Here is a 22361-nt window from a genome sequence, read left to right as displayed (position 1 = left end):
GGGCACATGCAGAACACCAGCCCCTGTTAAGCAAGCACCAACTGGTCATGGATTAGAGGCTATCTCCACAGTTGCCAGAATAATTAAAACAACACAGCACACTAGCCAGCTGCTTTCTCTATTAGCTGCTCCTGACAGGAATTCAAATTCAAGTGCACTGCCGTCCCGTGAGATTCGTTTACATCCCAAGCCCTACGTTTGTACAATGTGTTGCAGTTCCCAAATGCTTCCAAACAGGAAATCATTTCACTTGAAAGTCAAAATCAGCTGTTGTGCAGACCAGAATGGTATTGGCTAAATGTTATAATTGAGGGAACTAAGGAAGGGGGTAGGAAAGGTAAGTAAAGGCCTCTCTCAGTTACTCTCTTTTAGCCAAGAAGCTCAGAACCTGATAGGATTCCCCTGACTCAGAAACTAGCCATAAAGCCACTATCCCCCGAAAGCAACTCAAAACAGGACCCAAATGAGGCTGAATGCCGCTTTCTCATCATAAATAGGGGAGACATGCTTTCAGGATCCTCAAATACACAAATTCTGCCATATAGGCAAGGCTAACATATTGGATGGTGGTGACAGAACCCAATTAAATCTTCTCTGTCGGGAAGTGTAATACTAGTCACCCAAAAACAAGTGTTTCAGGGATTGAAGAGAAGGCTAGAATTCCCTGCACCTTACAGAAGACTTGGGAAAAGCATAGCAATTGGCCTAAAGTTCTGTATCCTAGGAGGTGCAGTTACTATTAACCCCATGGTGCTGACTTCACTTTGACCCTAAGAAGCCTAATCAGATAGGATTATCCCGGTATGTGACGATTGCCTCCCATTTCTCAACATTTGTTCTTGTGACCACAGATCCTAAATCTTCTCCCTCACTAAAGTTTTCAATGAGTAATTAAATATGAATCACCATCATCTTGCTAATCCTAGGTCCTACTGTCTTTGCTCAACACGGGCAGACAAAATGCCAGTAGAGAGTGTGCTTTCATCATGAAAGACAACTAGAGACTGGCCTTATTACTGCATAGTCTCTGCAAGTGTCATTTTGACTCCAGAAGGGCTCACATGATAAAAGGAACATGCTCTACCTGTAATATGTTTTAGTTTTATTAATGAGTTCGGGCTTAAATGAGTCCTTATCTATAAATGCAGTGACAGAATCTCTAGAGTCTTCTGGATTAGACATTAGAGGCCCTTGTGGAGGGAATAATAGCTAGCACTGTTTTACCGCTCAGAAGACTTGTGCACTGGGGCTTCTATTATCAGATATGTTGAATCAAATGCAGAACTTGCCTCCCTCTTCAAAACAAGACTCTGAAAAAGAATACCTGCCCTCCAGGAGTTACACACAAATTGTCAGGCTCTTTCAGATTTCAAGAGCAATGACCTTTCTTGATTTATTACCAGAATACGTGGGAACATGGATCAGCAAAGCGAGTTATCTAAGAAACTATAAAGTACTTCTGGGTCCTATCACACCCAAGATTTAAATATATATTCAGATATTTAGAGCTAGCACAGTAGCTTAATTTCAGGCACAAAACAACTCAGAGAGAAATGCAGCACCTTCTTTTTCTTCCCCTAGCATTTATATTTCCCTTTAAAAATATTTCATTTGATCAGTTTTCCTCCTGCATTAGCAGAGTTTATGCCAAAGCACCTTAAAAGTAACTGGCTTCCCTCATTTTCAACTTGTATATTACCCTCAACTTATATATGAATACCTGATCATTGTCTGTGATGAAAGTAGCAAATTTTTTTCACTTAGAGTGCATGGTAGGAGGTATTTTTTTTTAAAGATTTTATTTATTTATTTGAGAGAGAGAGAGAGCATGAGAGTGGGGAGGGTCAGAGGGAGAAGCAGGGAGCCCAATGCAGGACTCGATCCTGGGACTCCAGGATCATGACCTGAGCCGAAGGCTGTTGCTTAACCAACTGAGCCATTTTTTGTTGTTTTTAAGTAACTTTATTGAAGTGTAATACAGTAAATACAGTAAACTTAATCCTTGGTAGTGTACAGTTATTTAATTTTAACAAATACGTAGTCATGTGATCACCACTATCAAGATACAGGCAAGTTCCATCACGCCCCAAAATTTCCCTGTGTCCCTTTATAATCCGGCCCTCCCCACATCCCAGCCCCTGATAGCCACTGGTCTGTTTTCTCTCCTTATAGTTTTACCTTTTCCAGAATGTGCTGTAAATGAATACCATATGTATCCTTTGAAACAGAATTCTTTCACTTAGCATAAGTGCATTTGAGATTTTTCCTTGCTAAGTAGATCAGTAGTTCATTCCTTTTTATTACTGAGCAGTATTCTACTGTATGGATGACTACAGTTCTTTTGTCATTTTCCACTAGGACAATGGGGATATTTCCAGTTTTTAGCAATTATGAATGAGGCTTCCATTTATTTTGAGATAAGTTTGAGATAATCCAAATACAAGTTTTTATGTGAATCTAAGCTTTCTTGCTTTTGTTTTTTCTGAGTAAACACGTAGGAAAGAGATTATTTGGCCATGTAGTATGTTTATATTTAATTTAATAAGAAACTGACAGTTTTCTGTAGTGACTGTGCCATTTTGAATTACTACCAGTGATGTCGGAGAGTTCTAGTTGTTCTGTATCCTCACCAGCATTTGCTATTGTCAGGTTTGTTTTCAGTTTTGGTTTTGTTTTAGCCATTCCAACAGATACGTAATGGCATCATATTACAGTTTGAATTTGCATTTCCCTCTGTATTAATGATATTGGGCATCTTTTCATATGCTTATTTGGTGAAATGTTTATTCAAAACTTTTGCCCATCTTTTAATTTCATTATCTGTCTTTTTATTACTTGTAAGAATTCTTTTTGGGGGGCTGTTGAGTTTTATAAGTTCTTTATATATTTTGGATACTAACCCTTTATAAGATATGTCATTTACAAATATCTTCTCCCATTTGGGGGTTGCCTTTTAGTTTTGTTGATTTATTCTTGGTGAAAGACCTTATCAGATACGTGTTTTGCAAATACTTTCTCCCAATTTGTGGCTTGTCTTTTTATTTTCTTAACAGTTCTTTCAAACAGAATTTTTAATGTGGGTGCAATCCAATTTATCAATTTTTAAAATGGATTGTTCTTTGGTATCATGTCTAAGAAATCTTGGTCTAACCCAAGGTCACAGAGATTGTCACTTTTCTTTGCTTCTAAAAGGTTTATATAGTTATAGAGGTGTTACATTTAAGATTATGATTAATTTTGAGATAATTTTTATATGTGATGAAAAGTATAGGTTGAGAGTTTCTTGTTTGTTCATTTTTTGGTTTTGGATATGAATTCCAGTTTTTGCAGTACCATCTGTTTAAGACTATCCATTGATTTGCCTTTGCACCTTTGTCAAAAATCAATTGATCATATCCTTTTATAGGTCTATTTCAGTACTCTCAATTCTATCCTATTCATCTATGTCTCTCTCTTTCTCTCTCTCTCTCGGCTATTTAAGTTTGAATTTATGGGCATAAAATTGTTTATAATCCCGTATTTTCCATTTAATGACTTCAGGCTCCATAGTGTTGTCCCTGCTTTCATTTCTGATATTGGAAATTTCTGTCTGCTCTGTTTTTAATGATCACTCTGATCAGAGATTTATCAATTTCATTGATATTTTCTAAGAACCAACTTTTAGCTTCATTGATTTTTCTCTAGTGTTTTCTAATTTTAATTTCATTGATCTCTGCTCTTATCTTTGTTATGTACTTCCTCTGCTTGTTTTGGATTAAATTTGGTCTTATTTTAGTGTCCTCAGGTAGAAGGATAGATCATTGATTTGAAGCTGTTGTTCTACTGTAATGCAAGTACTCATGCTGTATATTTCCTTCCAAGCCCCCTCATGTGTAGAGTAGGAACCTTACAACACTACTATTATTTTCATTCATTTAATTATGTTTTTTAATTTCCCTTGAGGTTTTCTCTGTAACTCGTGGATTATCTATGTGGTGTTTAATTCCTACATATTCAGTGATTTCCCATTATCTTTCTGTTATTGATTTCTAGTTTAATTACATTATTGTCAGAGAATATACTTTGTATAACTTCATTTTTTTAAATCTGTTAATGCTTGTTTTATGACCAGGGTCTCTTTTGGTGAATGGTCCCATCAGTGTTTTAAAAGATTACATATCTGGCTGTTATTGAGTGACATGATCAATAAATATCAGTTATATCCTGCTGCTTTATAGTGGTATTCCGTTCTTTTCTATCCTTGCTGCTTTTCATTTTAGCAGTTCAAGCACTTACTAAGAGGAGTATTGAGGTTACCAATTATAATTGTAAATTTTTCAAATGTTTCATACAATTCTGTCAGTTTTTGCTACATGTATTTTGAAGCTCCATGATTTAGTACATACACATTTAGGATTGTTATGTATTCTTGGTGAATTGATCCCTTTATCATTATGTAATGTTTCTGTTTGTCCTGGTAGTTGTCTTTGCTCTGAAGTCTATTTTATAAGATATTAATATCTGATGTTAATCAGCTTTCTTTTAATTTGTGTTTACATAGTATATCTGTGCTCATTCTTTTACTTTTAACCTACTTGTTATATTTCAAGTGAGTTTCTTATAAATAGCATGTAGTTGGATCTTTTTTTTATCCATCTCTTTTTTTATTGGTGTGTTTTTTATCTTTTACCTTTAATGTAATTATTAATGTTAAGATTTAAGATTTCCAGCTTACTATGTGTTTACTGTTCCCTCTGTTTTTCATTCCTGTTTTTTTCTCTTTCCTGTCTTCTCTGAATTTCTTGAATGTTTTTAGTATTCCATTTTAAATTATATGTAGTGGGGCTATTTGTAACAGCTCTATTGAGATTCCATATATCCATACCATACAATTCACCAATTTAAAGTACAATTCAGTGGGTTTCGTATATTCACAGAGTTGTAGAAACATCACCACAATTAATTTTATTTTTTTTATTTTTATTTTTTTAAGATTTTTATTTATTTATTTGATAGAGAGAGACACAGCGAGAGAGGGAACACAAGCAGGGGGAGTGGGAGAGGGAGAAGCAGGCTTCCCGCGGAGCAGGGAGCCTGGTGGGGGGCTTGATCCCAGGACCCGGGGATCATGACCTGAGCTGAAGGCAGAAGCTTAATGACTGAGCCACCCAGGTGCCCCCACAATTAATTTTAGAACAATTACCCCTCCCCAGAAGAAATCCTATCCCCTTTAGCTATGACCCCTTTAACACCTCCCCTTCTCCCCAGTCCTAGGCAAGCACTGGATATAGAATTCTTGGTTGACAGTTCATCCCCACCCTTACCCCCCAACACTTGAAAAATGTTGTGTCATTGCCTTCTGGACTCCATAGTTTCTCATGAGAAATACACTGTTATTTGAATTGTTTTTCATCTATAGATAATGTGTTTTTTCTTTCTGGCTGCTGTCATGATTTTTTTCTTCTTCTTTAGTTTTCAGGAATTTGATTATGATTGATGTACCATAGGTTTCTAGAGGTTTATTCTGTTTTGAGTTTTGCTCAGCTTTTTAAATCTGTAGGTCTGTGTCTTTCACCATATTTGCACTCTTTCCAGCCGTTATTCCTTCACATATGTTTTTAGCCCTTCATTCTTTTTCTTCTCTTTCTGGAACCTGATGACATGAATGGTAGGTCCTTTGTTATTGTCCCAGAGAGCCCTGAGATTCTGTGGATTCTTTTTGTTTCTGTGTTTTCTATCAGCTGTTCAGATTGAATAATATTTATTGGTCTATCATCAAGTTCAATGATTCTTTCCTCTGTCATCTCCATTCAGTGAGGCTTTTATTTTAGTTATGTTATTTGCTTGCTTATTTATTAAATGCTTATTATTCTGAAATTTTCATTTGGTTCATCTTTATATTCTATCTTTCTTTGCTGTGACTTTGTATTTTCCGTTTGTTTCAAGAATGTTCATAATTGCTTTTTGGAGCACTTTTATTATAGTTGCTTTAAAATCCTTGTCAGATAGGGGCACCTGGGTGGCTCAGTTAGTTGAGCATCTGCCTTTGGCTTGGGTCATGATCTTGAAGTACTGGGATCAAGCCCCGCATTGGGCTCCCTGCTCAGTGGGGAGTCTGCTTCTCCCTCTCCCTCTGCTCCCCCCTACCACCACTTGTGCTCTCTCTCAAATAAATAAAATCTTTTAAAATAAATAAAATAAAATCCTTGTCAGATAATTCTTACATCTTTATCATCACAGTATTGGTGTCTGTTGATCATTTTTTCTGGTTTAAGTTAATGTTTTTCTGGTTCTTGGTTTGTCTAATAATTTTGGATTGTATCTTGGACATTATGTGTATTATGTTATGAGACTCTGGATCCTATTTAAATCTTCTATTTAATAGACTGCCAATCTGTTTAGGCTTAGAATGAACTTTCTGTTCCAGTTTTGTGGACTGTGGTTCTAATGTGAAGTTATTTTTCACAGCTCTTCTGGTCTGCCCTACTTATGTGCTACCCAAGCTAATTTAGAACCTGGGCAATATTCCACCCATAGTTCAATTCTTGAAACTTTTGCTACTTTGATTCTGGTTAGTTTCCACAAGGGTTTTTCAGAGTTGTTTATGACTTCATGCACCAATTTAAAGAATTGCTTCCTCCTCTCCATAATCCTCCCTGCTTCTCTAGTCAGGAAGGGGTAAGATACTACTTCATTGCTATCCTTTGCTTAATTCAGGACATGATGGTTTATAGGGCTCCTCCCCACAGTCTCTGCTGTGCCCAGTGGGGAGGTAAAGAGGTGCAGTTTCTTTCATTGTATGTGCTTTGAGTAGAGCCAAGTATAAGCGCTCCAAGGGCTACCCTCTTCCCAGTCTTTTGACTGGAGAGAGCAGGCTTCCTGGGGAATTTTGTATCTGCTCTTTGGTGTTTCTGGTTTTGGGCTACTTTAACCCCCAGACTGTATTTAGGAGGAAAAAAAAAATAAGAAAAGAAAGACAGACTGACAGGGAACTCACCATCAGGTTGTTCTGAGTCCCATAGTCCCTAGACAGTTTGCCTTCTTTTCTCCACCTTTCATGTATTTTGCCTGGGGTTTTTAGTTGTAATTAGCAGGAGAATCAGGGTAGTATGCATTTGCTCTATATTGTCAAAAATGGGAAGCCAATCATGATTCAGTTTTGTATCTCTCATAAAAACATACCACAATGCTTAGCGTTTAATCTATAAAAGAAAGGAGTGAGTGAGGAAAATTAGTAGGTCCATATCTCACAATATTAATTCAGCATAACATATAGTAGTTAAGAATATGGCCTTGGGGACCTGGATGGCTCAGATGGTTAAACGTCTGCCTTCGGGTCAGGTCATGATCTCTAGGTCCTGGATCGAGTCCCACGTCAGGCTCCTGGCTCAGTGGGGTGTCTGCTTTTCCCTCTCCCTCTGCCTCTGCCTCTCACCCTGCTCATGCTCTCTCTCTGTATCTCTCTGTCTCAAATGAATAAATAAAATCTTTAAAAAAAAAAAAAAGAATGTGGCCTTTAGAATCAATTATCAGTTTGAATTTTAGCTCCACCTACTTTCAGTGTAGTATAAACAGGTTACTTAACTGAGTCTCAGTTTCCTATAATATGGGGATGGTAATATCTATTTCATAGGGTAAGTAAAAGTGGCATATATTTCATGATTTAACAAAGAGCTTGCTAATAAAGTTAGTAAATGTAGCTCCTAGTTATATTAGTAATAACAACAGCAATTATCAAATATCACTATCTGTTTCTTACACTCATAGGAAACTCTGCCCTTAAAGACAAAGAAGATCAATTTGGGAGGACACCACTTATGTATTGTGTGTTGGCTGACAGACTGGATTGTGCAGATGCTCTTCTGAAGGCAGGAGCAGATGTTAATAAAACTGACCACAGCCAGAGAACAGCCCTCCATCTTGCAGCTCAAAAGGTGAGAAGTTAAATTACTTTGAAGTTAAACCTTTGTGAGGTATTTATAAGTTGATTAATGGAACTGTACAATTGACAGATGATAAAGAAATCACAAGTATGTGACTTTTAGTTTCATGTGCTTTCTCTAAAAACAGTCTAAACTGCAGAGAATAAAATATAGATAATCATCAGTGGCTCCATTCATTTGTCCAAGTTCCTTGAGCAACGGAATTCATTTTATGATCTAAGGTTAAGTAAAGGAAAAAGAATCAAAATTGTATGTATAATATGATTAAACTCTATTACAAATCAGTTTATGCATAGGGGAAAAGCAAAGCCCAGAAAGAAAAACACTAAGATATATATATATTTTAAAGATTTCATTCATTTATTTGAGAGAGAGCGAGAGAAAGCACAGAGGGAGAGAGGGAGAAGCGGACTCCCCACTGAGCAGAGAGCCCTACATGAGGCTCGATCCCAGGACCAGCCAAAGGCAGATGCTTAACTGACTGAGGCACCCAGGCACCCCAACACTAAGATAGTAATAGTGGTTGTGTTTTAATATTGGTAGTGTGTATGAATTTTGGTACTTTTTACTGTTTAAAAATTTTCCCCTGACAAGTATTAATTACTTTTACAACAAAAACTTGCAGTCTCTCGCAGCGCCTGGGTGGCTCAGTCATTAAGCGTCTGCCCTCGGCTCAGGTCAGGATCCCAGGGTCCTGGGATCGAGCCCCGCATCGGGCTCCCTGCTCGGCGGGAAGCCTGCTTCTCCCTCTCCCACTCCCCCTGCTTGTGTTCCCTCTCTCGCTGTGTCTCTCTCTGTCAAATAAATAAATAAAATCTTTTTAAAAAACCCCAAAACTTGCAGTCTCTCTTAAAGTATGGGCTTTAAGAAGCATAAAAGAAATTTATTTTCTAAATGTATTTCAACTTTTTAAAAATCTGAAACTATATTGCCAGTAAAAAGGATTTCAGGTTTTTTAAAGGCATTGTTAAGAGCTGAGATTTTTGAGATAAATATATCAAAAAATTAAAATGGGAGACTTCTAAATTTATTGAAAGACTTATTTATCTGAAAATGATTTTTCCCTCCATAAAATTATGGTGTATAAAATATATTTCCAGTGCCTGATATTTTCCTTTTTATTACTTTAGACATATATTTTTGGAATAAAAAGCAATAAAAATTAGTTAGATCCAGCAGAAACTATTAGAGTTATTTCCCATTAAAAAATGTGAACCAGATATAGCTGATTAATTGAGGGGTTAGAAAAACACCTCTTTCCATTAGTTGAATACATAAAAAGAGACTGACATTAAGATATACTACTGAATATGTTAGTTACATGCTGTGATCAGTTAGGTCTGTCAGGTTATTCCCAAAGTTATTGCTCTTGAATTTGCTTTTCAATATAGTAATTTTAAAAAAATCTCCCTCATTTTCAATTTCGGTTTTAACTACTGCCCAGGTATTTATAACCTTTCACCTAGGCTTATCAGCTGTTAAAATTATTCACTCAGGAAGGGTAACTCTATTTAACTTGTTATCATAAAAAAGTAAACATTTCAGATTGGAAATAGCCTCAGTATTATGAATTTGATACACTTTAGATTTTTCATTGTGGTTCATTTAAGTTTAAAACCCAACTTGAAAAAAATGTAGGTTGGAGGACCCTAACTTCACATCAAGTGGGTCATGTGAAAAAACTGGGGGTTTGAGTTGATGAGCCTCCAGTATGTCATCTCTGTAGAGGTATAATGTGACCAAAAAGGTGAGAGAAGGGGTCAGTTATAAGTCTGTTCACAAGATGCAGTGCATTGTTTTCTTTTGCTTTTTGTTTCTCCTTTATTTTTTTAAATTGTGATTTTCTACAGCATCAAAGAATAAATAGAACTATGATTTACATGTGACAATTTACATAGCAGATTTCATAAATAACACGTTTCATGGTCTTTTGACTCTCTGCTAATTACGCATTTCCCCCTTTCTCTGTGTTGTGGATTGTTTTTACATATTTGCCAAAAGCGGTAATGTATCTTTAGGCTATACTAGCCCTAGTAGAATTTCCAAAACAAGAGTGGTAATAAATCATTAGTACTCTACTCTGTCCAGATCAAAACTGGGTATCGTGTTTGATTTTGGGCTTTATGCAAAAGCACCATTATTTTTAAAATCAGAGATAGTATAGATCCAACAGGAGTAAGATTGTGAAGAGTCTAGAAATCATTCTCAAAGAGTAGTTGGAGATATGTCCCAGGTCTATAGTAACCCTGCCTCTGAGCAGACAAAAACACAAATTCTCTTTAGAGAAAACATCTTCACCCTAAACTTCCAGGATTCCCCCATATTACATAGACCAAACAAGATCTCACAGTGAAAGATCCCCAAATATTTGAGGAAGCGATCTACCATGAATGAGAGCCAGCAGAAACAATAAACAGATTTATTCCCTCAGAAACCTTCAATATTGGCATCATTAGAAACACAATGTAAAATAACGATTGAATGGTTAAAGATAGAAAAGAATGGGGGGGGCGCCTGGGTGTCTCAGTGGGTTGAGCATCCGACTCTTGATTTTGGCTCAGGTCATGATCTCAGGGTTGTGGGATCGAACCCAGCATCAGGCTCCACACTGGGCATGGAGTTCGCTTGGGATTCTTTCTCTTTCCCTCTGTTCCTCCTCCCACCCCTGGCACTTGCCCGTGCACTCTCTCTCGAAAGAAAAGACAAGAAAAGAAAAGAAAGGAAAGGAAGAAAAATGAGCATTCAACAAAAGACTTTCATGACGAGGCATCAGTTCTGGCTGTAACCACTTATTTTAGAATAACTCACCCGCCAAAAACATTTATAAAGACTGAACAAAATATATATACATTGTTTGAAGGCATTGAGAATGGTCAGCATAAGCTGGATCTAAGAAATTACAATCATTCAGAGAAGAGAAGCATGGGAAATGAGGACCACATTTATCTGGCTGTATCCTTTAAGACATTTTCCAAAGTGGAATGCAAAAGAATACAACCCTAGCAGGCTGAGAAACCACAGGAAGAGTCTGGTGTTAGCAGTAGCTGGAACGTGGAAGGGCAAAATCCTGGAGAGAAGGGAACTACAGAGAAGGAACCCAAAAATCTGGGTACAAATTCCTTGCAAATCATTAGTAGATTCGTAAACTGTGCTTGGTGCCGGGCGAGGCTCAAAGAAACCCAGCAGTAAACAACAGCTGGGTTTCTCAGCTAAGCAGAGATTGTTTTAAAATTGTCCTATATTTTCTTTCCAATGTAAGTCTTTAATAAATAAGTTGATTTTTGTGTAGGGGTCCATTAGTTATTTTATATTTTAAGTCATATGAATAATTTTCCCAGGGCAACCTAGCTCATTAATTTTTAGCTATTTTAGTGCTGCGCTGTGTGCCAGTACCAGGCTTTTGGACTATGTACTTCCTATGGTTTTTTGTTTTGTTTTGTCTTTAATTATGGTTTTTAAATAAAGTGTCCCAATACAAGGGAGCTATTTAGGAAATTTGAAAATAAAAGTTACACCATCAAAGTACTTTAGGGAGATGAATATGGCAACTACAGCTCTTTTAGAAGAGGAAGAGAGAGGAGATCTTTAGAAAGCTATTACAGTTCAGGTCAATAGAGAGGAGGAGTTCGATCCAAGAGATATATTGTAGAGGTAGAACAGTTCATTCATTAAGTAGTTGCCAAATGTCTACTATGTAGTCATGATTATACACCTAGAGGAAATATTAAAAAATGAATCACATATGTCTGCTGTAAAAAAGTACTCTCCATGCTGATCCCTATTAAATTTCCATTTGTCTTTGTTTAGTGAACCTCTCCGATACATTGCATATCAAATATTCTTTTCAAGTATTGTCTATCCCACTTAATTCTGTTATCTGTGAACTCAGAAGTGTGCTATTTGTGTAATCATCAATATTCATATGTATGTGCATGAATGCATTCATTCAACATATGTTCATACTGTTACTATGTAACAGGTGCTGTGCTAGGGCCTTGGAATACAAAGATGAAAGACATGATCCCTGCTCTTAAGTTGCTTACAAAGATCATGGATAAAGATATAAAGTGATAATTAAAGCTGGCCTGTCTCCCTTATATATCTGAGTGTTTTATAAAATATCAACAGCCATGCCATGTAAATAGTCATTTATTACTACGACCTGAAGGTCAGCCATTCCCATATGTTATTTATTATGTTTTTGCTTTTTTGTGATAGTGAACTAATTATGTTATTTTTCATTAGGTTTATTTGTAGGAAAAACTCTTGTTCCCATAGCATTTTGTTCATGTCTCCATTAGAAGCCCATTACCTTGTATTGTAATTATTGCTTGTCTCTTTCCCACTAAACTGGATCTCCAGGCAAGAGCCTTGTTTTATTTATTTTTGAATCTCCTAGAACCTAACACGGTGTCTGACATGTCTTGGTTGAATGAATGAATACACTTTGGGTTACTTATATAGAAAGTCATTATTAATACAAATGCTAGACATTTTGTTTATTAGAAACATTTATCCAGTTTCAAAATACATATATAGGAAAAACTTACTAAACCGTGCTGATTGGCTTAGTTATTTTGACACGTCTTCACTACTCTGGAAACAAATTGCTATTAGTCCAAGCAGCTAAGAAAATGGTACCCACAAGAATAAAATTAATCCCAATATACTGAACATCTGTACCTAATGTGTTTTTCATTTGTACCTTCAGTTTAATCCAAGAAAGCAATCAGTCATACCTTTTCTGGGTTTCTCACAAAAGATATCTAATTGTTAGAATTGTTTTCCTCCAGGGAATCTACTATTTCTCTGACTTCCACAGATGCATTTCTTTGTTAACAAGGATAAAAAAGCCTTAGCAACCTTACTAAATGTTAATAGTTATGCATTTTTAATCTTCCAGGAGGTTATTAATTTGGCTTCAAGAAGATTAAGGCTACCCACTTTGAAAAATTATATCATGTTAAACACAAAAACTAAAGAAGCTTCAGACTGTGGTTGTGTTGTGGTTTTTTTTTTTAATTCACCACAGAATTCTCAAGTCATCTATGAAAACTGAATATTAATTTTAATATTCATTTTCAAGATATATTATTTCCATGTTAATGACTTATAAAAATTAAAGGAGAAGAGTAGAATATCTCTAAAACTTTTCGGGAAAACTTTAATACCAGGTGACAGTATAAGGATATTGGATTCCCTTATTTTATACACACTCACACTTATACACGAACACACCAAACAATCCACCTCCCAGTCCCCTGGAAGTCTATATTCCTGTGTATACACATATATGTACATACACATACATATATATACTTATATTTAACTCCCTCCCTACCACTGTTAATCTATATTCCACCCGACTAATGCTATTTGAAGGCAGAGGCTATGTCTTATTTATTAGTTCCAGTCTTAGCACAACTCTGCCATTTAAAAAAGACTCAGTTCATGTTTGTTTAATAAATACATGAATGAAGGAATGAATCAATCAATAAATTTGAACATCAGATAGATTTATTATGAATGGTATGATCTTCAAAACTGTTGAAGTGTAAATTAGTTGTTATATTTATTCCTCCTTTTCATTATCCATCCCACTCCCTTATAATTTTGCTAGCAGTATTTTACAAGACTCCGTGAGCTTAATTTCCCATCAGATATCACCCTTCTATGCCTCAGTTTCTTCATCTATAAAATGGAATAATACACTTCTCCCTGTCTGCTTTTTAGGAATGATGTTTCCTTAGATACAAAGCATTTTGCTTGGTAGAGAAATATGCTTCCTAAGACTGTAGGTTGTCAATATTATTGCTATTCATCATACTGCAGTATAGGTATAAACTTCAAACTACTCTTTTTTTTTTTTTTAAAGATTTTATTTATTTATTTGACAGAGAGAGAGATAGCGAGAGCAGGAACACAAGCAGGGGGAGTGGGAGAGGGAGAAGCAGGCTTCCTGCCGAGCAGGGAGCCCGATGTGGGACCCGATCCCAGGACCCTGGGATCATGACCTGAGCCAAAGGCAGACGCTTAACGACTGAGCCACCCAGGTGCCCCAAACTACTCTTTAGGAATCAGTAGATGTCACAGATAAAAAAGCCCTTCAGGACAGTCTAGTCCAATTTGTTACTGGATGAAGAAATTGAGCCAATTCTCCTTTCAGTTCTCTTTCTTGGTAAATTACTCATTACTCTTTTTGCCTTTGCCTAAACCTGAATATTTTTTGTCTTATTTTTTAAATTAATTATTTTTTTAAGTTTTTACTTAAATTCCAGTATAGTTAAGGTACAGTGTAATATTAGTTTCAGGTGTATAATTTAGTGATTCAACACTTATGTACAACACCTGGTGCTCCTCAGGACAAGTGCCCTCCTTAATCCCCATCACCTATTTCACCCATCCCTCCACCTACCTCCCCTCTGGTGACCATCAGTTTATTCTCTATAGTTGTTAAGAGTTTGTTTCTTGGTTTGCCTCTCTCTCTCTTCCCCCCCCCTTTGCTCATTTTTTTGTTTGTTAAATTCCACATATGAGTGAAATCATATAGTATTTGTCTTTCTCTGACTTGTTTCACTTAGCATTATACTCTCTAGGTCCATCCATGTTGTTGCAAATGGCAAGATTTCATTCTTTTTTAGAGCTAAGTAATATTCCTGTGTGCATGTTTGTATACCCCATCTTTATCCATTCATCGGTCATTAGACATTTGGGCTGTTTCCATTGTTTAGCTATTGTAGATAATGCTGTTATAAACATTGGGGTGCCAACAGACACATGAAAAGATGCTCAACATCACTCATCGTCAGGGAAATGCAAATCAAAACTACAATGAGATATCACCTCACACTTGTGAGAATGGCTAAAATCAACAACACAAGAAACAACAGGTGTTGGCGAGGATGCAGAGAAAGGGGAACCCTCATGCACTGTTAGTGGGAATGCAAACTGGTGCAGCCACTCTGGAAAACAGTATGGCTTTTCCTCAAAAAGTTAAAAATAGGGGCGCCTGGGTGGCTCAGTCGGTTAAATGGCTGCCTTAGGCTCAGGTCATGATCCCAGGGTCCTGGGATCGAGCCCCGCATTGGGCTCCCTACTCAGCGGGGAGCCTGCTTCTCCCTCTCCTGCTTCCCCTGCTCGCTCTCTCTCTCTGTCAAATAAATAAATAAAATCTTAAAAAAAAAAAAAGTTAAAAATAGAACTACCCTATGACCCAGCAACTGCAGTACCAGGTATTTACCCAAAGAATACAGAATACTAATTCAAAGGGATACATGCACCCCGATGTTTAAATTAATTATTTTAAAATTATAGGTAAAAATAGAGAATTATCATAAAAAATACGCAGGTACATAATACCCAGAAGAGAGAAAACTGAATATTTTTTAATTTTTCTTCCAGATTTTCTTAAATGAAATAAAACAGTATAGATGCACTTGAAGTTTTCTATTTATCCTCCCAAATCCCATTCCCCTCTTTTGCTGCCTTCTCAGTCTATCTTAATTTTGGTGGTTTCAATTCCCAGGCATAGTTTTCTACCTTTACTTTATATGGATATAACCATAAACAATAGTATTTCACATTTTTAAAATCTTTATATAAATGGTGTTATATTTGTGTCATTCCCCAACTTACTTTTTTAAATTATGTTTTTGAGATTTCTTGCTTTTGAGGTATATGTTGAAACGTGTAGCTCTGTTCACAAAAGATTATATACAGATGCTCAAAAGACACATGAAAGTGTGTTCAACCTCATACTAATTAGATAAATGCAAATTAAAAGCCACAGTGAGATACTATACAACCATCTGAATGTCTAGAATGAAAAAGTCTGATAATACCAATTGATGGTGAGGATATGGAACAACTGGAATATTTTTAGTGAGAATACAAATTGATTAATCTACTCTAGAAAGCAGTTTGACTCTAACAAAGCTGAACACACACACACACACATACACACAGAATCACCACAATTCACACTTCAATCCCAGTAATACCTAAGAGAAATAAGTGCCTCATTCTACCAAGAGGCATGTATGAGAATGTACATGATAGCTTTATTTATAATAGCAAACATTCTTAGTAGCACAAATCACTCAAATGCATATTAATAGGCGAATGGGTAAATAAACTATGATGTATTCCTACAATGGGACACTATACAATAAAAAATAATGAACTACTAATACATTGCAGCACATGAATAATTTTGTAGACATCATGCTGAGTGAAGGAAGTCAGCTATTAAAAAAAAAGAAGTCAGCTATTTATACAGATTTTAAGAACAGGCAAAACTATATGGTGATTCAAATCAGATTCTTGGTTACCCAATATATAGATACTAACTAAAAAGGGGCATAAAGGAAGCTTTCAGGGGTGCTGGAAATGATCTATATCTTGATCTGTATGTTGATTACATAAAAAGCAGTCTATATACTTAAGATTTATCTACTTTATTATATATATGAATATATTATGCCTCAATTTAAAAATTATTTTTTAAAAATGGTAAAATTCCAGAACTTGATGAGTATTATTTGTAGGTAGAATAAGGAAGAATGGAATCAAGAATAGTTCCTGGGGGCGCCTGGCTGGCTCAGTCGTTAAGCGTCTGCCTTCTGCTCAGGTCATGAACCCAGGGTCCTGGGATTGAGCCCCGCATTGGGCTCTCTGCTCCGCGGGAAGCCTGCTTCTCCCTCTCCCACTCCCCCTGCTTATGTTCCCTCTCTGCTGTGTCTCTCTCTGTCAATCAAATAAATAAATAAAATCTTTTTAGAAAAAAAGAATAGTTCCTGACCTAGGCTTTGAAGCATTTTGGTCACATTTCCCCAGTGTTAGCTTCAGGAGCTCTAGGAAAGCCCTATAAACTAGAGCATGCATCAAAATCACCTGGAGGTGTTTAGTAGGTACTTTTGGGCTTCTCTGTGGCTGTATTCACGCATTAGTTCATTTTAAAATAATTTAATAAGTGCCCGCTCCACCACAAACTATTTAGCCAGTAAATATGTGAAGAGTAAACAAATGAGGTTTTGGCCATTGATATGCTCCTAAAAGAAGGCACCAAAAGATAACGGTGATGCCCACATTACTTAGAAATGTAGGAAAGTCTGAGTGTATGAGACCCTTATGTTCTGGAATGTTAATGATCTCTCAAGAAATCTCTGGACTGAGGTGAGTTATGTTAGACACTCTTACAGTTTGCCCCATTTGACTTCAACCCTAGCTAGGCTGCCTTTTCCAGGCAGGCAGAAAGTCCCAGGCTAAAGAATCTTTGCTTCAGTATATTCCAACTTCTGAGGTTTCCAAATAAGCTTCAAGTTTGTCCTCTGAGTATTTAGAAATTATCTCTAAACCTGTCCTCTGGTTTTCCAGTTTAGAAACTGGTTTCTTCCTTCCTTCCTTCCTTCCTTCCTTCCTTCCTTCCTTCCTTCCTTCCTTCCCTCCCTCCTTCCTTCTTTCCTTCCTTCCTTCTTTCCTTCCTTCCTTCCTTCCTTTCTTTCTTTTTTTAAATAGGCTCCGTGCCCAACATGGAGGCCAACTTGGGGCTTGAACTCATGACCCTGAGATCAAGACCTGATCTGAGATCAAGAGTCAGACACTTAACCAACTGAGCTACCCAGATGTCCCTAGAAACTAGTTTCAGATATTTAGGATTATATATTATATAATATTATATATTCAAGAGCATTCCGACCAAATCCAGAGTTGGTCTGCTTTTAAACAAATCTGAGAATTGAAACCAAAACCTATCTGTCCTTTAATACTTTCATGATAGTTAATGTATGTCTACTTGCGTGGATGAAATTTGTAATGACAAGGAAGAACATGTTAACAAACCTTGATTGAAATCACTACTTTGAATTTTTCTAACATAATTCCAGTTAAAAAAAAAAAATTCATTTAGTTCCATAGCAGCTTTATAGCAGTCAGAACAGTTAAATATTATCTATTCTGTATAAATAAACTGAGGTATAGTTTAACTGAATTCTTCTAGGTCACTTTGATACTTACAGAGTCAGGAATTACCTTGCTTTTCTGATTCCCAGCTCAGTGCTCCTAATAATGCTCCACTGAAAGAAAACTTAAGTACTTTTTGGAGGCTTACTTTCTCAGTCTTACAATTCTTCTGGCCTAGTGTCATTCCCAGATCCAGTTTCCCAGGCAAACCCCCAAAGAAGTACTTAAGGGTTTCCTTCTCATGGGCCAGATTCAGAGTTAAACTCAGAACTTCCACTTCTTCTTTTTTTTTTTAAAGAGAGGGAGGGGGTAGTGGGAGAAGGAGAGGGACAGAGAGAATCCTAAACAGGCTGCACACCGGGCATGGAGCCTAATGTGGGGCTTGATCTCACGACTCTGAGATCATGACCTGAGCTGAAATCAAGAGTTGGACGCTTAACTGACTGAGGCCCCCTCCCCCCCACCCCACCAGGTGCCTCCAGAGCTTCCACTTTTAAGTGCAGTATTTTACCTTAATGTTATGACACCTCTCAAACACAGCAGAGTAGCCTTACAGATTGTATTTTAAAATCCATGTGGCTCACCGAATTTTGTTTTGAACATGTTCCTGTTTCCTATAACCATGGTCATTTTCTAATCATCTTTATCTCTTCACTGACCCCCAGTTTTACTAAGTCATGAAAATACAAGCATCTGCTTTCTATGAATAGATTAGAGATTCCCCACAAGCCTAGATTCCCATGGAAACCAATCAAAAACTAAAAGGAAAAGAAAGAGTATATATTGAATTTCCCTGAGACCTACAGCTTGTTTTTCATTAGACTCATGCTGATTTCTTTTAAACTCTGGGCACAGGGCCAGTGAATATTTTTACAGCTGATAAAAAGGAACTTCAGATCCATTTACTTTTCATTTAAACTTTTAAAAATTAATTTTGTGTCTAACATCAATTCCAAAGGAAATCTGAGCATTAATTTGATAATTGCCTCCTTATGCCATAGGATTGTATTTGTTCATATAATTTTCTCTTATTGTTTTTTTACCTACTTATATTTTACTGTTCAAAAGAGAATGAGAGGGAATCAGGGTGTCTATTATTCTTACAGTATGAATATTGTCAGCCCCTAGGCACGGCATTTTCCCTATGACCAATCATAGGGCTCTTTATACCTCCTTTGACTGTTAAGCTTTTACAAAGCCCAAATAATCATTTACTAATATAATAACAGAAATATAATCAAAATGCCAAAGTAAGGGGGGTCCAGAAAGCCAGGGAGGAGGTGACTGGGGAGAGCAGGGTGTAAATTTAAATAAGGTAATCAAAATAATTTTCATTAAGATAGTGACATTTGAAACAAGACTTGAAGGAGGTGAGGAAGTTAGCCATGTGAATGGCTGAGAGAACTTTCTTTTGTTCCTGACAGAAGGGACAGTTAGAACAAAGGCCTCAAAATGGCAGCATACCTGGAATATATGAGGAATAACAATGGAGCTAGGGCATGGTTCTAATGAGTGAGCCAAGGGAAGCAGTAGGTAATGAGGACATGGCAGAAATGGTAGTCAGATCCTATAGGGCCTTTTGGCCATTTTCAGGAATATGTTTTTGCTCTGAATGAAATGAGCAGGCATTGGAGGGTTTGGGAGAAAGGAGTGACATGATCTGACATATATATTAATAAAATAATCATCCTAGCCCAGCGAAAAAATTTTTCTGCAGGTTTATTATTATCTATGTCTTTATTCCTTCTTCATATATGCTCTCAAGTCTCCTTCCCATCCTGATCCCTTTCACCATATATGCATATATATAGTTGCCTAAATCCCTCACCTAGAATAGAATACAATGCCAGTCTGATGAGCACAGAGTACACCATGATTTTCCTCATTATCATTTTGGCAACCAAATGCAGTTGATTCCTATTGAAAATTTTTCAAATAAAACTTCTAATTTTGGGATGCCTGGGTGACTCAGTCGGTTAAGCATCTGCCTTCAGCTCAGGTCATGATCCTAGAGTCCTGGAAGCAGGCTCCCTGCTCAGCAGGGGTCTGCCTCTCCCTCTCCCTCTGCCTCTCCCCCCACTTGTATTCTCTCTCTCACTTGCTCACCCTCTTTCTCTCAAATAAATATATAAAATCTTAAAAAAAAAAAAAAAACCTTCTAATTTCGCTTTATGCTTACTACTGCTTAAACTAATTCTATATTCATATCATGGTTTTGGACCCAAATGTAGCATCTTACTATATCCATATTTACTCATTTATTTGAACTTGCCAGACGTACTTAGGTAGAGTTTACCATTCCTTTCCTTGTTCCTCCAGTACCTTGTATATTGAACCACTGTTACATCACCTATCCCACCGAAAGATATTTATTTGTTTATGCATTTTATTTCCCCACCAACAATGAACATCTAAATATCAGCAAGAGTGTGATAGTCATATTTTTTATTTCCAGTGCCTAGTACTTAACAAATAATTAATACTTGGTGAATGGAATTGGGTTCATCATACAACCTTTGGAGGTCCTCTTGATTCTTGAGTCTGTCATTCAGTATAGTTGTCATCTCTCCCCCATATGAGTCACCAGAAGTCTCATCCTAATCTTTGATATCAAAATAGATCCTGCCTACAGAAAAGCTTAATCATTGAAACACTACTACTAAAATTAACTTCATCAATTTAAAAGTTTGTTGTATTCTTTCCTTATACTTGTCTAAACTGTGTCATCAGTGGTAATTAGGCCCCTTGAAAAATTTTGTTTACTCTATCAGAATCCACTTGTTCACCACTCCAATTCTGGTGAGTAATTCATTCATTCATTTACCAAATACATTTTTAGTATTTAATCTATATCATGTTGCACTATCATCTTGAAATATTAAAATCAACTTTTGTCTAAATATTTAAAGTCTTTCAGATTCTGAATCATCATAAAGTTAACATTTCAACAACAAAACTACTCATTTTCAAGAAACTTATTGAGTATATTCTGTTTATCTCAAACAGTTTTAGATTTCAGAAGACATGGTTTATATCCCTTTAAATTTTTTATTCAAATCCTTTTGGTCTCTTTGTCATTCATCAAACTGATTCTTTGCAAACCATTTGTTAGGAATTTGAGCTAAAATATGAATTTGAAGTAATGGCTCTAAACTTCTAACCATGTACGTAACTGGTCATGTCAATGTTGTGCAGATTGTGAACTAATACAATCTATGCGAGTTTGTGTATGTGTATCTACATGCGCACACAGGTGCAGACTTTACATTGTTATTTAATTGAATGGTAATGTGTGTACATATTACAAAGCATTTACTATATCATGAAGGTTTACAGTACATAATCTAAGAGCAGGGCAAACCTTCTATCTATAAATCAAAATGTAGAAGGGATAGGAAAGGATTAATAAATATGCTTGCTACATAGAAATAAGAAAGACTTTTACTTGCAAAAAACATCATAAACAAAGAAAAAGAAGAAAGACAAACTGGGAACAATATTTGCAAGTTATGTCACTAACAGAGGGTTAATAGCCCTAAGACATAAAACGGAGAAGAAAAAGACCAATGATTCTATAAAAAATGAGCCAGAGATATGAATAGATAGTTCACAAGAAAGGGAATGTGAGTGGCCCTTAAATACGTGGAAATACGCTCAACATTGTTCATCACAAGAGAAATGCAAGTTAAAATTGCAATGAGATGTTTTTCATGTGCCAGGTTGGCAAAAGTCAAAAAGTTTGAGAGTGCTCTGGGGCAAAACTGTTGCTGAAGGGAATAAAACATGTACAACCCCTAAGAAGGGAAACTCAGCAGTAGCCAGCAAAAGTAACCAGAATATGCATTTACCTCTGACCCAACATTTCCACTTCTAGAAGCATACCCTGGTAAAAATAAGAAGTGATGGGGGCGCCTGGGTGGCTCAGTTGGTTAAGCAACTGCCTTCGGCTCAGGTCATGATCCTGGAGTCCCGGGATCGAGTCCCGCATCGGGCTCCCTGCTCGGCGGGGAGTCTGCTTCTCCCTCTCCCGCTCCACCCTCTTGTGCTCTCTCTCTCTCTCAAATAAATAAATAAAATCTTAAAAAAAAAAAAATAAGAAGTGATGTATGCACAAGGCTATTTAACTGCAGCATTATTTGTGATTGAGAGCATGAAGGGAAATGTCCTGTTAGAGGACTGGTTGAATAAAAAGAGTATGTCCTCATGATGTAGCGCTGTGCAGATGTAAAAAGTAATGAGAAGTATTCTTATATAATATTTTAAAATGACCTCCTGGAGTGAAAAGTGTAGAATCTTGTGCACGGGTCTATCGGTAGTGGAACCTGTAATGCGGTTGACAGTGGACAAGCTAGACTTAGAGTATGTGGGGCTGAGGACATCCCTAGGACAGGCAGAACATGAAAGAAAGCCCACCCAGGAATTGTGGGCAGTATCCCAGCCAGTGGAGCTAAAGGCAACCTAGAGTCCAAAACATGCTGA

At 36.7% G+C, this 22361-nt stretch overlaps 1 protein-coding gene across 1 annotated transcript in view; it reads left to right on the top strand.

Moving 5' to 3' along the window:
• INVS (inversin) overlaps positions 1-22361 on the top strand; it is a 160595-nt gene that overhangs the window by 17616 nt on the left and 120618 nt on the right. The window contains exon 4 of the mRNA XM_035016204.1: positions 7747-7913. Within this exon, the coding sequence (XP_034872095.1) occupies positions 7747-7913 (167 nt within the window). The remainder of the gene's footprint in view (positions 1-7746; positions 7914-22361) is intronic.

The sequence above is a fragment of the Mirounga leonina genome, unplaced genomic scaffold (genome assembly GCF_011800145.1).
Source record: "Mirounga leonina isolate KUSES-001 unplaced genomic scaffold, KU_Mleo_1.0 Mir_170, whole genome shotgun sequence".
Lineage (NCBI taxonomy): Eukaryota > Metazoa > Chordata > Mammalia > Carnivora > Phocidae > Mirounga > Mirounga leonina.
This window is presented reverse-complemented; position numbering and strand designations above follow the sequence as displayed.